Genomic DNA, 15,549 nt, shown 5'->3' with positions numbered 1-15,549 from the left:
ATTTGGCTGATTAGATATTTGCTGGGGCTTGATATAACAAGCTGGGGCAGCCTGTTGTGTGGTGGCCAAGGTACATGACTGTGACCCACAAGGTCTGTGGTTTGTACCCAGTTTAGCCACGATAAGATCCACACAGCTGTTGGGCCCTTGAGCAAGGCCTTAACCCCACTTTATTCCAGGGGGATTGTCTCCTGCTTAGTCTAATCAACTGCAAGTTGCTTTGGATAAAGGCATCAGCAAAATAACATGTGATGGTATGCAGGTATACGTAATTATAGTAATATATCAGCTCATGATTCATATCTCTCACCAAGACCCAAAACTAAATGTTATTCAATTGCAAATTATTATTATTTAAAGTCATATTTAAAGTTTTTTTTAATACATTCTTAAAATGTATTATTTTTGCCATTTTGTTGGGCCCCTTTTTGTCATGAATATGAGCTCTGTTACCGTGTCTGTTAATTCGTCCTGGACAACACTGTACGGTTTGTGATTTGTCAGCTTTAGTCCCACCCACTTGCCTGAGAAGCTTTCTTCCGCTGTGACTCTAAAGCTCCCTGAAGGAGGAGAAGGATCCTTGTTATCGAGACAGACTGCTGCGTTGTTGATAATATCGCTGTCTCTCTCACTCTCTCTCCACGTCGTTTGGGGCTGATCAGTTCATCAGGAGCCATGTTGGAGGATATTTTACCCCTGATGCCCCCTCCCTTGACCCTTTTGGGGGTGGTGCTGGTGCTGTTTTTGCTCTACCTGCTCTCCTCCATCCCTGGGCCTGGAAAAGACCCACCGGGACCCAGACCCCTGCCTCTCTTTGGGAACCTGCTCCACCTGGACTTGAAACAGCTCCATGTGTCTCTCTGTGAAGTAAGGACAAAAAAACATGGATTTTTTTTTATGATTATTATTATACAAAAACAAAACAAAAAAACAAATAATAAGAATAAGAATAAGAATAAGAATAAGAATAAGAAGAATAATAATAACTTTGTGTACTTTATGTTTCATGGTCTGGTTTGCAGCCCAAAGAGTAGACCATGATAGAAATAGAAATAACCTCCATACAAATAATCAAATAATATAACACATTTGAAAATATTAAAACAACAGGTAACAGGAAGATGTAATGTCTCTTTTCTGTTTAGTAGTAGATTGAGTTTTCTTTTAGATTAATTAAGATTTAGTTTACTGTTCTACCTAAGAAACTGCACTGTCGTCAGGGAAACTGCATGCTTTTCCCTTCGATTTCTCATGAGAGGAATTTTCATTCTGAATCGAGTTTCTTTCGAAACTGCAGATATTTGACAGGTATCTAGAAGGTGTCGACTTGGGCCAGTTGTGTACGCAAAGCAGATATTTTCAGCTTCCTCTCAAGGACGTATTAATTTGCTTACTGCTCAAAGGCTATGGGATGCTAATGACATGTAATCCAGTTCCTGTAGGCTCTGCTCAAACCTGTTTTAGTAAGCGCTCCATGAATACAATGATCTCAACCTTAAATTGATCAGTGACCTGTGCCAATATTTAGCCATTCAGGAGTTTGTAAACATCTGTGGATCACTTCGACCTGCCTGTTTTTTATCCCTCCTTGTTTTCCATCCATTGTCTGGAGATTTAGATTTAGTTTATTGTCCCCTTGATATTGCACGCTCTTCCATTGGCAAAAGACAAAAAAACGAATGGCTTTACAGTTATAGTTATATAACTTAAAAATAAGAATGAAATGGGAGAAAATATTTTTTCCACATATGGTATAGCCTGTACAACTTGAGCAACATAAACTGCAATACATTTGCATAATAGATAGATTCCATAGATTATTTCAATTTCAGGCCTATGTTGGTGACACTCACCATAAAAGAGTAGTTTGCTAAGTTAGGGATACACTTCCCAAGGTAATTCACCATCCCAAGTAGACTCAGACTCCCTCCAAGCCCTCAAGAATGCGCTCCATTGCCAAATGTAACAGTTCCGTTATGTACTGTATTAATGTACTTAATACAGTACATTACAGTTACTTCTTACGGTTGATTTGGCCAATCCCACCCCGGAATAATATGGGCCCCATCATACATTGTAAATCATTGTTGTAATAGTATAAGACACATCAGTACAGTTATGATTGTATAATGTTTGCACTTTCAACTCACCATCTGGAAATAAAACATAATGGCTTTGTTTAGCACCACCTATGGTGAAATTGTGCCAAATTTGGTACAGAAAATCAGTGTCTTGTGATGAAATCCCCAAAGTTTTGTCATATTTGTGAATAATGCTACTTAATTAGGAAATGTCCCCACCTGGCCCTGCCCAAAAACAAATCTGTTTAATAGGCAGTGTCAGGGTACTCCTGAGATTGTAAGAGCCAAATTCGGTGAAGATTGGACAATATTTGTAGGAGACAAAAATGTTTTTGGGGTTTCAGTCAGGGTCAAAAAATGTTAGCAGGCACAATGGGTGTGGCCTAGATGGATATGATTGGCTGGACCCAAGGAACATATACAGGTGAATCGGTTTTGGAGTTTTTACAAAGCAAAAATGTGAAATGGCTTCTTACAGAACCACCATTTGGGCAATTTTGGCAAAAAACATTTTTTGGGTAGGGTCAACTCAATAAAATAAAATAGGTCACATAATATCTGCCTTGATCTACAGTATATGGGGACGCTATCTTGGAGAAGGTGCAGTGTCCTTTGGCTTTCAACTAGGCCTCCAGCCAACAAAGCTTTATCAGATGACCTGAGCGGACCTTTGGTAGAGCAAGAGCTCACTGTCAGTAATTACATTTATCATAAAAATACTAAAACTAGTATCCATTTCAAAGAAACAAAAATTTGGTTATTTGTCCTCATTACTGGTCTGGTCACTGAGTTCTGTTATTGTCCAGCAAGACTGAACTATTGTGTTTTGAATCAGGAATTTTATCAGTTTATCTGAAGAAAGTCTGTAGATATCCAGCTTCTCACATCTATTAGAACCTGCAGCCAACTAAAATTATTGTTAGATATAATGGGGAGTTATAGCTGGGTGTTACTGGCATGAAAGTGAAAAAAGTCAATTATTTTTCCAGATAATGTCATCCAAAGGAAGCATATAGATCAAAAAACAAAATTGGCATAAGTGGCCGCAGGTAGAAATTTCACACAGTAACTGATTGAGACAAGGAATTTTCTGTAGTATAGGTAGGAGCAGGACCGGTTCAGAGGCATGACCGGTTTTTGAGTCTTAAAGTAGGACAGAGTGGGCAATTGTATGAAAGGCTGCCCTCGAAACTGAAAGGACATGTCCAGCGCTTTCTCCGGAGTTAGTACTTGACATTTAATATCTTCAGACTGTACTTATCAGTGATGTTGTGGATGCTCATGTTTTGTGCTTTTCAGTAACAGGACAAACAAAACTAAATAAATATTGGGACATCGACACAATTTGTATAGAGCCTATTTTTGGCTCTATACACCACCACAATGGTTTTGAAATGAAACAAACAAGATATGCTTTAACTGCAGACTTTCAGCTTTAATTGGAGGGTATTTACATCCAAATCAGGTGAACTGTGTAGGAATTACAACAGCTTCTACATGTGCCTCACACTTTTTAAGGGACAAAAAGTAATGGGACAATTGGCTGCTCAGCTGTTCCATGGCCAGGTGTGTGTTATTCCCTCATTATCTCATTTACAAGGAGCAGATAAAAGGTCTAGAGTTCATTTCAAGTGTGCTATTTGCATTTGGAATCTGTTGCTGTCAACTCTCAATATGAGATCCAAAGAGCTGTCACTATCAGTGAAGCAAGCCATCATTAGGCTCAAAACAAACCCATCAGAGAGACAGCAAAAACATTAGGTGTGGCCAAATCAACTGTTTGGAACATTCTTAAAAAGAAAGAATGCACCGGTGAGTTCAGCAACACCAAAAGACCCGGAAGACCACGGAAAACAACTGTGGTGGATGACAGAAGAATTCTTTCCCTGGTGAAGAAAAACCCCTTCACAACAGTTGGCCAGATTAAGAACACTCTCCAGGAGGTAGGTGTATGTGTGTCAAAGTCAACAATCAAGAGAAGACTTCACCAAGGTGAATACTGAGGGTTCACCACAAGATGTAAACCATCGGTGGAAGACCAGATTAGAGTTTGCCAAACAACATCTAAAAAAGCCTTTACAGTTCAGGAACAACATCCTATGGACAGATGAGACAAAGATCAGCTTGTACCAGAATGATGGGAAGAGAAGAGTATGGAGAAGGAAAGGAACTGCTCATGATCCAAAACATACCACCTCATCAGTGAAGCATGGTGGTGGTAGTGCCATGGCGTGGGCATGTATGGCTGCCAATGGAACTGGTTCCCTTGTATTTATTGATGATGTGACTGCTGGAGGCGGCACGGATGGTGCAGTGGGTAGCACTGCCGCCTCACAGCAAGGAGGTCCTGGGCTCGAATCCCCGTCGGCCGGGGCCTCTCTGTGCGGAGTTTGCATGTTCTCCCCGTGTTTGCGTGGGTTTCCTCCGGGTACTCTGGTTTCCTCCCACAGTCCAAAGACATGCACGTTGGCTGATTGGAGAGTCTAAATTGCCCATAGGTATGAGTGTGTGAGTGAATGGTGTGTGTGCCCTGCGATGGACTGGCGACCTGTCCAGGGTGTATTCCTGCCTTTCGCCCAATGTATGCTGGGATAGGCTCCAGCCCCCCTGCGACCCTATTCAGGATAAGCGGGTTAAGATAATGGATGGATGGATGGATGTGACTGCTGACAAAAGCAGCAGGATGAATTCTGAAGTGTTTCTACTCTAGATATTATCTGCTCATATTCAGCCAAATGCTTCAGAACTCATTGGACAGCGCTTCACAGTGCAGATGGACAATGACCCGAAGCATACTGCGAAAGCAACCAAAGAGTTTTTTAAGGCAAAGAAGTGGAATGTTATGCAATGGCCACGTCAATCACCTGACCTGAATCCGATTAAACATGCATTTCACTTGCTGAAGACAAAACCGAAGGGAAAAAGTTAAAGCACATCTTGTTTGTTTCATTTCAAATCCATTGTGGTGGTGTATACAGCCAAAACGATGAGAATTGTGTCAATATCCCAATATTTATGGACCTGACTGTATGTACAGCAAGATGGTGGCTTGGCTACTGGCCATTAAAATCCTGATAATGTATTCCCTGTCTCTCCAGCTGTCTAAGAAATATGGGTCTGTGTTCACTGTACACTTGGGCCCAAAGAAAGTGGTCGTCCTGGCAGGCTACAAGACAGTCAAACAGGCACTCCTCAACTATGCTGAAGAATTTGGAGACCGGGAAATATCACCCATGTTTAAAGATACTTCAAAAGGGCACGGTACACAATCCAGGCCAATCCATCTGTTGGCTTGATCATCTCCATACACCATAGCTACAGTTCTGCATCGTCAACCGTTCAACCACCGCCTCGATAGAAACACTCAAGATACAACTTGAGAAAGACAAATAACCCGCGAGAGCACTTCGCTAGCACCAGTTACTTCGTGAAACACACACACAGCCGCTTGCCGGGTTGATAATGATAATTTCTTTTGTAGAAATCTGTCTCAGAGATTCCCCAAAGTTCACCCAATGGCTCCAACATGGACTTCAACAACCGAGTACATGAGGGTTTTATAACCAAATGTATCACTTAATGCAGTTCTCACTTAGGTCCGCTCCGGACTGCCTAAACTAGTTGTGTTTTCTCACCCTAATTTCAATTAAAATCAAGAATAACATTTACAATACAATGCAGATCCATAAACAGCCTGGTTCATTACAAAGTGCATGAAAACCCTTAACAGCATATGCTATTCCGAACGCTTAGCATAATGTTATTGCAATGTAAAACACGTGTCATTTTCAGGCTTGTGTTAAAAAGAGGTGCGACAGAAAGGGTTAAAAGCAGCTGGAGAGCTGTCTGGTGTAGTGCTGGGTGGTCCGATGGGTGCTTGCTTCCTGGTCTGACGGTTTTGTCTTACTGCCGAACTGTCTTCCACATCTGTAATTATGTGCAGACAATACACCAAACCAAGACTGCAGCTGTTGTTTATGCACAAGCTGTGTATATGAAATATGTATGAAATTCAGAACTTTGTTTCAACCCACCGTGGTATTCTATCCTCTTCCAGGTATTCTGTTTGCCAACGGAGACTCCTGGAAGGACCTGAGACGCTTCTCCCTCTCCACCCTGCGAGACTTTGGAATGGGCAAGAGGTCAAGCGAAGAGAGGACAATTGAGGAATCGTGCTACCTCATCGAGGTGTTTGACAATTTCAAGGGTGAGTAAGAAATATGGCCTGGATTCTGGCAAAAATAAAAAATAATGCTGTAACCCCCCCCCCCCCCCCCCCACTCTCCTCTTAAGTGTAATGCCAAGTCAGTCACAGCCTCTTTGAGCCGCAGAAAATAACAAGCGTAACTATGGTAACAGGCTACGTTTAAAGACATTTAAACAGTCAAAAAAAGATTTCATTACATTACAAAGCATTTAGCAGATGCTCTTATCCAGGGCGACATACAACGAACATTTCATTCTCTGTAATGTACAATATGAGAAATTATATAAAACATTTTGATTTGAATCAATTATTGCATTTGTTGTAATTCATTATTTTTTATATTTATTGCAGACAGCATGGCTTAAGAATTTTGAGAAATGATCATTATCCTTTAAACAGGAACTTTCTGGGGAAAATTTTTTATTTTTATTTTTTATTTTGACTTTAGGCAAGCCTTTCAACACCGCTGAGCCAGTGAATTACTCCGTCTCCAACATCATCTGTGCCATCATGTACGGCTTCCGCTTTGACTACGCCGACCCCACCTTCCAAAAAATGGTCGACAGGGCCAATGAAAATATCCGCCTGGCTGGTTCAGCTGAAATACTGGTACTGTTCAGTAATTATCCTTCTGTGTAAAGGTAGGAATTTTAACTGTTCTTGGGGCACCCCAAGTGGCATACTTGGGAAAGCATGATTGACAAACTGCAGGTACAGCTCAGCCCCATCGCTATAGCTGGGTTACTGAACATTAAATAACTCTGTTTTATGCTGATTTATGCTGACATCAAAATGACTGCAAAGGTAAATCCATGAATGGCTTCAAAGTACATTGTATGGTATTGTGGTATGTCTTGATCATCAGCAGAAGTTGCAAAATCAACTTATTGACTTTATTATCATTGGATTTCTCCTCCCTTATTTTCACAAGATTTATATATATAGAGATTTGTAGCTAGAGCTATGGTGGTGCAGTGGATAGCTCTGTCACCTTGCAACAGATACATCCTGGGTTCAAATCCTGACTGGGGCCTTTCTATGCTGAGTTTGCTTTTGTCAGGAATTGGGAAGAGGGAACCAATAGCAGACTCAGGGATAATGTGAAAAGGGCAGGCTTTAATGAGAGAGGGCAGATCCAAAATATAATCCACAAACAGGCAAAAGGGCGACCTGTAGCATAGTGGTTAAGGTGAATGACTGGGACACGCAAGGTAGGTGGTTCTAATCCTGGTGTAGCCACAATAAGATCTGCACAGCCGTTGGGCCCTTGAGCAAGGCCCTTAACCCTGCATTGCTCCAGGGGAGGATTGTCTCCTGCTTAGACTAATCAACTGTACGTCGCTCTGAATAAGAGCGTCTGCTAAATGCCAATAATGTAATGTAATGTAATGCAATGGTCGAAATCCAGGCAGACAGGTATATTCTACGCAAACAGGTTATCAATCGAAAAAACAGGCCAAAAACCAGGCAGGGTTCAAAACCAGAAAAATAAATAAATAGCAAAAACAGACAGAATGTTACAGGGATAAAGGCACGGGGAAGAGGAGGCTAGAACCAATGTAGGGAACAAAATCACAGAAAGACGAACTAGCACAGAACAAACGAAACAGACAGGCATGTATAGAACACTAACAAGCAGACAATGAGAAACAGGTGAAATGAAGATTTGAGTTGAGTTGAGGCGGAGTTTTGGGTGGTGAGGCTGTCCAGACCAGGCCCGTTTAATCCTGCATGGCCACCGGAACAATGAGGGTGAGCTGGCATTTGAAACAACAGTTTTGAAAGTACCAGGGCGCCTTTTAAAACACACGCAATCCTGAGGTTTTTCTTTTCAATACAGATGTTTAACGGGCAAGTTTAACAATTGAAAATATAAAAATTGTATTTCTCTCAAAATTGTCAGTGATTTACATGATACTATTCTGGTGTAATGAGGAGTATTTGTCCCAGGTCTATCCTCATATTGACTGAAGGTGATGGATAGATGGATTGATCATACTTTATCAATCAGTTTTTGTATTCAGTAGTATACAAAAACAGTAACACACTATACAATTTCAACACAAACATGCCAACACCAACAACAATTCAATACTAAGACAGACAGTACATGGCAGTATATGTAGAATTTACAATCTACAAGTCGCCTCGGAACTGAAAATCCCAGGACGACGTATCCTGGCTAGCACTGTCTGGTCTGGTTAAAAACCCATACAGCATCAGGCAAGAAGGCCCTTTGAACCTTGGTGAATCCAAAGGATTAACTGGTGATGGGGAGATTCCATTAAAAACTTTAAAAGTGTTCTGTAGTTCTGATCTTGAGCTATTTTGGGGTTTGGTTTTGGCGGGTTTCTGCAGGTGTACAACATGTTCCCCTGGCTGCGCTGGTGTTGCGGCTGGAGGTTGGTGAATCGGAGCCAGATTCTGAAGAACACTGAAGACAACATTGAGGAGATTATGGGGCTGGCACAAGGACTAAAAGAGACACTCAACCCCCAGGACCTCAGGGGATTTGTGGACTCCTTCCTAGTTCGACAGCAGGAGGTATGGAAAGAGAGAACAGGGACTCAATTGAAACAGATGAACTTGGAATTATAAGGTGTTGTCTGGTGTTTCTGTTAAGCTTGAGTAAGATACATATTAGTAATTGGATGATTACAGTGGCAAATACCATGCCATGTAGAACAAGGTATTCAGAAACCTGTTTCCATTTACTTTGCAAGATTGACAATCAAGCAATTGATTCGCTCAATAATTAAGATTCTGATGTTTGAATGCTCATGAAACAGCACATATAGGTACTACAAAAGACAGACTGAGGACTCTAAGGGCCATAATAACAAACTAACACATGGAATAGTTGCAAACTTGCCAGGAAGAGGAAACTTGCATGTTGTCCCCACAGACAGTGAGGAACACGATGAGGGAGGCCATAAAGAACCGAAGGATCACGGTTTGAGAATTGCAGAGATTGGTTGCATCATGGGGTCACCATGTCTCAAAAAGATTAATAAAATCCCACCTCCATGCCAAGAAACTCTTTAAAAGTATGGCGCAAAGAAAGCCCTTACTGAGTACAATAAATTAAACTAAGCATCTGGAGATTGTCAAACATCACTGGAATTTTGACTGGAAGAGAGTCAGATGAGACCGAAATTTAAATTTTTGGCCAAACACAGCATCAGCATACAGTAGTTGGTGGGAAAAGAGGAATCCATGCAAGGAGAAGCACCTCATAACTACTGTCAAATATGGAGGTGGGTCACTGATGTTTTGGGGGATGTTTTTCTGTCAGCAGTCCAGGGCCACTATTTAAGATCAAAGGCTTAATTAATTCAACATTTTCGCAGAAAACAATGATCAAATATTCATCAGTATCACAGAGAAATGATTAAGTGAAAACAACATCCATCTGCAAAGACTTATATTCCATCAGAAACCTGTGGTCTAAACAGAAAAGGGCAGTCCATAAGCACAAACCCAATTATCTTTCCTCAACACAAATTAGAGGAAAAGATGCAGCTGCCATCTTTGCCAGGGGTGGTAGCACAAAGTATTAAACACCATTAATGAAATACACCATTAACATTAACTTTCATAACTAATGTTTTATTATTCTGATTTGTTCACTGTCTCTGTGGTGCCCTGTACCTTTTCCTTCTCAGGAGTCAGACCAACCAGGTTCCTACTTCCATAACAACAACCTGACCATTACTGTCGGCAACCTGTTTGCTGCAGGGACAGACACCTCTGCAGCCACCCTGAGATGGGGACTGCTGCTGATGGCCAAGTACCCCCACATACAGGGTAGAGAAAAGTGTATACACACATACACACACACACACACACACACATACTCACACACACACACAAACCTTTCAGCTTGCACAAATGCACACCCTCACATGCAAGCGCACGCTCAGACCTGAAGGGCAATGGGTATAGTTTCATGTGTGGATTATGTGTGCGCTCAAAGCCTAGATTCTTAAAAGCTACAATATTGCATTAAAAGATGGGCTTTCCTCACATGAAAGTACTATGCAAATTAATTTTTAAAATGTGCAGGAGTTTGTGGTTTTGCACATGGCTCCTCATTTCTGTGCCTGTAGATCTTGTTTTCTCGCACTAACTTTTTCACACACATACATACTCATGCAGACCAGGTTCAGGAGGAGCTGAGTCAGGTCATTGGCGACCGGGGACCCCGGGTGGAGGACCGGAGGAACCTGCCCTATACAGACGCCGTGATCCACGAGACCCAGAGAGTGGCTAACATTGTACCCATGAGCATTCCCCACACCACCAGCTGTGATATCACCTTCCAGGGATACTTCATCAAGAAGGTTCGGTCACCTCCCCTAATCTGCATTTCCCTCACCCCCTGTCTCATCTCTGTTCTCTCCCATCCACTCTTTGCTCAATCTTCTTTTTGGTTAAAAAAAGGCTCAGATATGAACTGTTCACAGAGTGAGGTGTCCAATCTTTTCTGAAAAGAGTTGATCTGGTTGCAGGTTTTTGTTTTCACCCAGCACTAAGATTCTGCTTATCAGGGTCTTGATCGAAGACCATCATTAGTTAATTAGTTTAATGTGGTAGTGCACCCCTATTGACAACTGTATAAAATAAATAGCCAACTTCCAAAGATCTGCATGTCAGTACAATGGCAGTAGCCCATTTGAGCTATTTTAGTTGCCCTTTGTAATTCTTTGGTCTGATGAAGGAATTGAACCTCCTTTCATTTAGGCAAAACACATTTTTCAATACTGTATCCCCCAGAATGTTATTTGCCTTGTGTGTGTGTGTTTATTTGATTGTGTGTGCTTGTGTGTCTCAGGGAACTATGGTGATCCCACTCCTGACGTCGGTGCTGCAGGATGAGGAAGAGTGGGAGACCCCCCACAGCTTCAACCCTGGTCACTTCCTGGATGAGAAGGGTTGCTTCATCAAGAGAGATGCCTTCATGCCCTTCTCTGCAGGTGCAGCACAGTGCAGTACATGACAAAGCAAAGCTCTCTAATATTTAACCAATGCAAGCTCCAAAAGTATTTGAACAGCAAGCTCGATTCCTGATGAACACGAGACAAGAGTTCAGAATTGCAGCTTTTGTTTCCTGGTATTTTTACCTAGATGTGTTAAACTACTTAGAACATAGCACCTGTGCTATCAGACCACCTCATTTTTAGGTGAGCCAAAGTATTAGAACAGAGAGTATATAAGTAAATAACACTTAATATTTGGTTGCATATCCCTTGCATGCAATAAATGCATCAAACCTGTGACCCATTGACATCACCAAACTGTTGAATTCTTCTTTTGCCATTACACCCTGTAACTGTGCCAATATCCACAATATAGCTACCACAGGTTCGAGTTCCATAGCACGTTTATACAACTGTTACCACATTTATCTATCAAAATTTCACTAAAGAAAGACAAGACAACTTTACATTTATGTATTTTTAATGGAACTATGTTTTATGGTAAATGTATTCTTTCGCTGAACAGTAGTTCATTGGTTGCTAAGCAATGGTATTGTGAACATTAGCTAGCAATAATGTATCCCCACTCCACTGTCAAAGCAGCGGTACTAAAGTTAGTAGGAATAATATATCCCCACTGCACTAACCTTAGCTAAGCAATGCTATTTCAATAATGTATCCCCACTGCATTAACGTTAGCTAGCTTGCTAGTTTACATTACACCAGACGAGACTGACACACACAAGTCATTTGTTTGCCAGATAACACACTGCCAGATAATGTGCAGTCATCATTTGCTTCAGATGGGGTTTGGTGGTCTTGCTAGTATTTCGATCCGAGGATGTTGCCTTAGTTGTATTTTCATTTCAATTTCATTCCTACTCCTTTACAAATCCCCAAGAGGGTTTTTTAATATCACTCATTTTGTTTTACTTTGGTAGGCTACTAGCGGCTAGATGATGATACGTGAAGTTACGTTAATTTTACAAAGTAGATAACCGTGATCTACAGACACAGAGTAATTTTAAAAGATATGTGAACATTCCATTTAGCCATGCGTATATCATGGATATTGGCACGGCTGGAACACAAACTGACTAATAGAGACAATGGACCAGACCTATCCGTTGTATAAATTGGGTTAAGGTCTGGTGATTACTTGACCAGTCCAAAACCTTCCACTTTTTCTCCCTAATGAAGTCCTTTGTTGTGTTGGCAGCATGTCATTGTCTTGCTGCATGATGCAGTTCCTCCCAATTAGCTAAGAAGCATTGTGAGACGGGTGCGTGGGGGTTGGACCCAAAATGCACGACTCAGAAACAATAGTAATATAAAGACCCCTCAGGGCTTTATTCGGGACGAATCCCAGGAGAGTAGTCAACACAATCAAAGTCCATACACGTAGATCCAGCCAAACAAAAAGTAAACAAACAAAAAGCACGGTGCCGAGGGAAGAGGCAAACTCGTAGTCGGTAGACGTGCAGGGAGGTCCGGTAGCAGGAGAGCTGTCAGCGGGGCAGATGAACAGACGGACGGCAGGCAGAGGCGTAGTCGTGGGCGAAGCGGGAGTCGAAACCATGAAACAATTAGCGAAGCAAAAGTACAAAAACGGTAGGCGAGGACGTAGTCAAAAAACAAACGATGGTCACAAAACAGAAATCAATAAACAATGGTCGGTAACAGGCTTGGATCGTAACGTGTAATCAATAGTGGTAAATGCTCAAGAGTTGCGTGGTAAACAGAGGCAGACAATTTCGCAGTGAACAGTAGCGCGACTGGGCTATAAATGCGGGTGTAGACAGGTGCAGACAATTAGTTAGAGCGTAGCAAGGAAATGGAAAACAGGTGCGATGGATGACAAGTTTAACAAGGAGATTAGTAATCGTTAGTAATAAACCTATCCTGCCCTAGCATTAGTAAATTAGTAAATGACATGCACGAGAAACGTAAGGTAACATGAACACATGATTAGTTTGTTAGTTTCTACCCAATCCTGATCTAGCGTTAGTAGTTTTAGTAAATAGACAAATGGAAACAATTAGGGAGTGAAATGACAGAGAGAGAGAGAGAGAGAAAAGGTGGAACGCAAGGTTTGCGGAAAAACATGTAAAAGTGTATGCATAACAACGACCAGTAAACGTAACAATAAACATGCATCAAAACATAACACAAAGCGAAACTAAGACGATAATCACTCAACATAACAAGGTAATATAATAGTACGAAAACATAACTAGACACGACAAGAAAATAAATCGTAACGAGACATAACTAAACATGACAAGAAAATAAATCGTAACGAAACATAACTAAACAACATGACGAACCTAGACTAGCATAATACATGATAAGACAATACAAGACTAATACAAAATGAATAAACATAAAACATGGCGAGACAGACCTGAAACGTGACACATTGCTCTGAAAGTTGACAGTCAGACATTTTTTGTAGACTTCTGAAATCATCCATCATACATAATCAAAAAAGATTAGTGAGGCCACTCCAGAAGCAGCCATGCAAGCCAAAGACATGACACTTCCTCCACCGCGCTTTACGGATGAGCTAGTATATGAGCTAGTATATTTAGATCATGAACGGATCCCTTCTTTCTCCACACTTTGGCCTTTCCATCACTTTGGTAGAGGTTAATCTTGGTCTCATCAGTCCATAAAACTTTATTCCAGAACTTTTGTGGCTCATCTCTGTACATCTTTGCAAATTGTATTCTCGCCTTCCGATTCTTACTACTGATGAGTGGTTTACATCTTGTGGTATAACCTCTATATTGCATCTCTATAAGTCTTCTTCAAATGGTTGATTCAGATACCTTCACCCCTGCCCTGTGGAGACTGTCTGTGATGTCACTGACTGATGTTTTGGGTTTTTTCCTCACAGCTCTCACAATGTTTCTGTCAGTAACTGTTGTTTTCCTTGGTCAACCTGCTTGATGTCTGTTGCTCAGTACGCCAGCTGTTTCTTTCTTTTTCAGGACATTCCAAGTTATCGTACAAACTATCTCCAATGCTTTTGCAATGGCTAAATCGACAAAAGGTAATGCCTGCAAAATCAGGCATCATTAGAGCAGGCAGCCAGAAACCGTAACATTATCTCTTCCTCGCAGGTCGACGGGCCTGTCTGGGAGAGAGCCTGGCCAGGATGGAGCTCTTCCTCTTCTTCACCTTCCTCCTGCAGAGGTTCCGCTTCACACCACCACCGGGGGTGTCTGAGGATGAGCTGGACCTGACGCCAGTCGTGGGGTTCACCCTCAGCCCTTCTCCCCACCAGCTGTGTGCTGTGAGCCGGGCCTAAACCCCACTCCAGCTGTGTGCTGTGAGCCAGGCCTAAACCCCTCTCCAGCTGTGTGCTGTGAGCCGGGCCTAAACCCCACTCCAGCCGTGTGCTGTGAGCTGGGCCTAAACCCCACTCCAGCCGTGTGCTGTGAGCTGGGCCTAAACCCCACTCCAGCCGTGTGCTGTGAGCCGGGCCTAAACCCCACTCCAGCCGTGTGCTGTGAGCCGGGCCTAAACCCCACTCCAGCCGTGTGCTGTGAGCTGGGCCTAAACCCCACTCCAGCCGTGTGCTGTGAGCCGGGCGTAAACCCCACTCCAGCTGATGGGTGTGAACCTCACCTTCTGTTCTTCACCAAACCTTTCTTGGTCATGAGTTACAGTAAATGTTTATCAGGATATGAGTGTCAGAAAAATGATTAAATATACTGTATGTCTCCCCTGCACAGCTGCTAAAAAGATTTTTCTAGGATTATTCAACGACTCATTCAGGAGGGATAGAGTATGTTTTGAAATGTTGCTCATGGGTCAGATGCACAAAAAATTTGTGACATTACCACAGAATATCATCATGGGTTTTTCCCAATTATTGTATCAATTCCAACTTTTTTCCGAACTTGACTGAATTGAAATGGACCCAATGTTGGCTTGAGCTTTGAGACTAAAATACTGTTACAATTTTTTAAAACATTGAATATATATTACAGCCATGCTTCATTTGGAGACCTTGGCAGATCCCTCCTATGACAAATTTTGGCAGGTGCAATTTTGAACTGCCAAAATCTGACTACCCTCCAATATCAAAAATGAAAAGACTGACAATCACCAAATGTAACATGCATAATACAAATTTTTTAAATGCACCGACCAAAATTCTACTCCTTCCCCTCTCAAAATTGGAAAGAAGAGGCTGAAGATACTAACAGCATAACAGCATATGCAGATGATCATGCATGGTTTGCTGATTGTCAGACTGTGTAACTGAATAAAT

The 15,549-nt window shown here is 41.8% G+C and overlaps 1 protein-coding gene across 2 annotated transcripts; it reads left to right on the top strand.

Moving 5' to 3' along the window:
- Positions 1–570: 570 nt before the first annotated feature.
- On the top strand, positions 571–15,152 carry LOC133118152 (cytochrome P450 2K1-like). Of its 2 annotated transcripts, XM_061227947.1 has the most exons (9): positions 571–867; positions 5,180–5,342; positions 6,139–6,288; positions 6,737–6,897; positions 8,647–8,832; positions 9,954–10,095; positions 10,447–10,631; positions 11,123–11,264; positions 14,393–15,152. In XM_061227947.1, the coding sequence occupies exons 1-9, from the start codon at positions 676–678 to the stop codon at positions 14,578–14,580; spliced, it is 1,509 nt and encodes a 502-aa protein (XP_061083931.1). In that variant the 5' UTR covers positions 571–675; the 3' UTR covers positions 14,581–15,152. The 2 variants fall into 2 exon arrangements, with proteins under 2 accessions (XP_061083931.1, XP_061083940.1); XM_061227956.1 differs by lacking the exon at positions 5,180–5,342 and having other exon boundaries at positions 756–867.
- The last annotated feature ends 397 nt before the right edge of the window (positions 15,153–15,549 follow it).

Source organism: Conger conger, chromosome 2 (assembly GCF_963514075.1).
Source record: "Conger conger chromosome 2, fConCon1.1, whole genome shotgun sequence".
Classification (NCBI taxonomy): domain Eukaryota; kingdom Metazoa; phylum Chordata; class Actinopteri; order Anguilliformes; family Congridae; genus Conger; species Conger conger.
The sequence above is the reverse complement of the archived record's forward strand: the minus strand, read 5'-3'. Positions and strand labels throughout refer to the sequence as shown.

Coding starts and splice junctions, on each gene's coding strand:
- LOC133118152 (XM_061227947.1), top strand. CDS start 676: ATGTTGGAGGATATTTTACCCCTGATGCCCCCTCCCTTGACCCTTTTG. Junction 8,833..9,953: donor TCCTAGTTCGACAGCAGGAG/GTATGGAAAGAG, acceptor TTTCCTTCTCAG/GAGTCAGACCAACCAGGTTC. Junction 11,265..14,392: donor CTTCATGCCCTTCTCTGCAG/GTGCAGCACAGT, acceptor TCTTCCTCGCAG/GTCGACGGGCCTGTCTGGGA.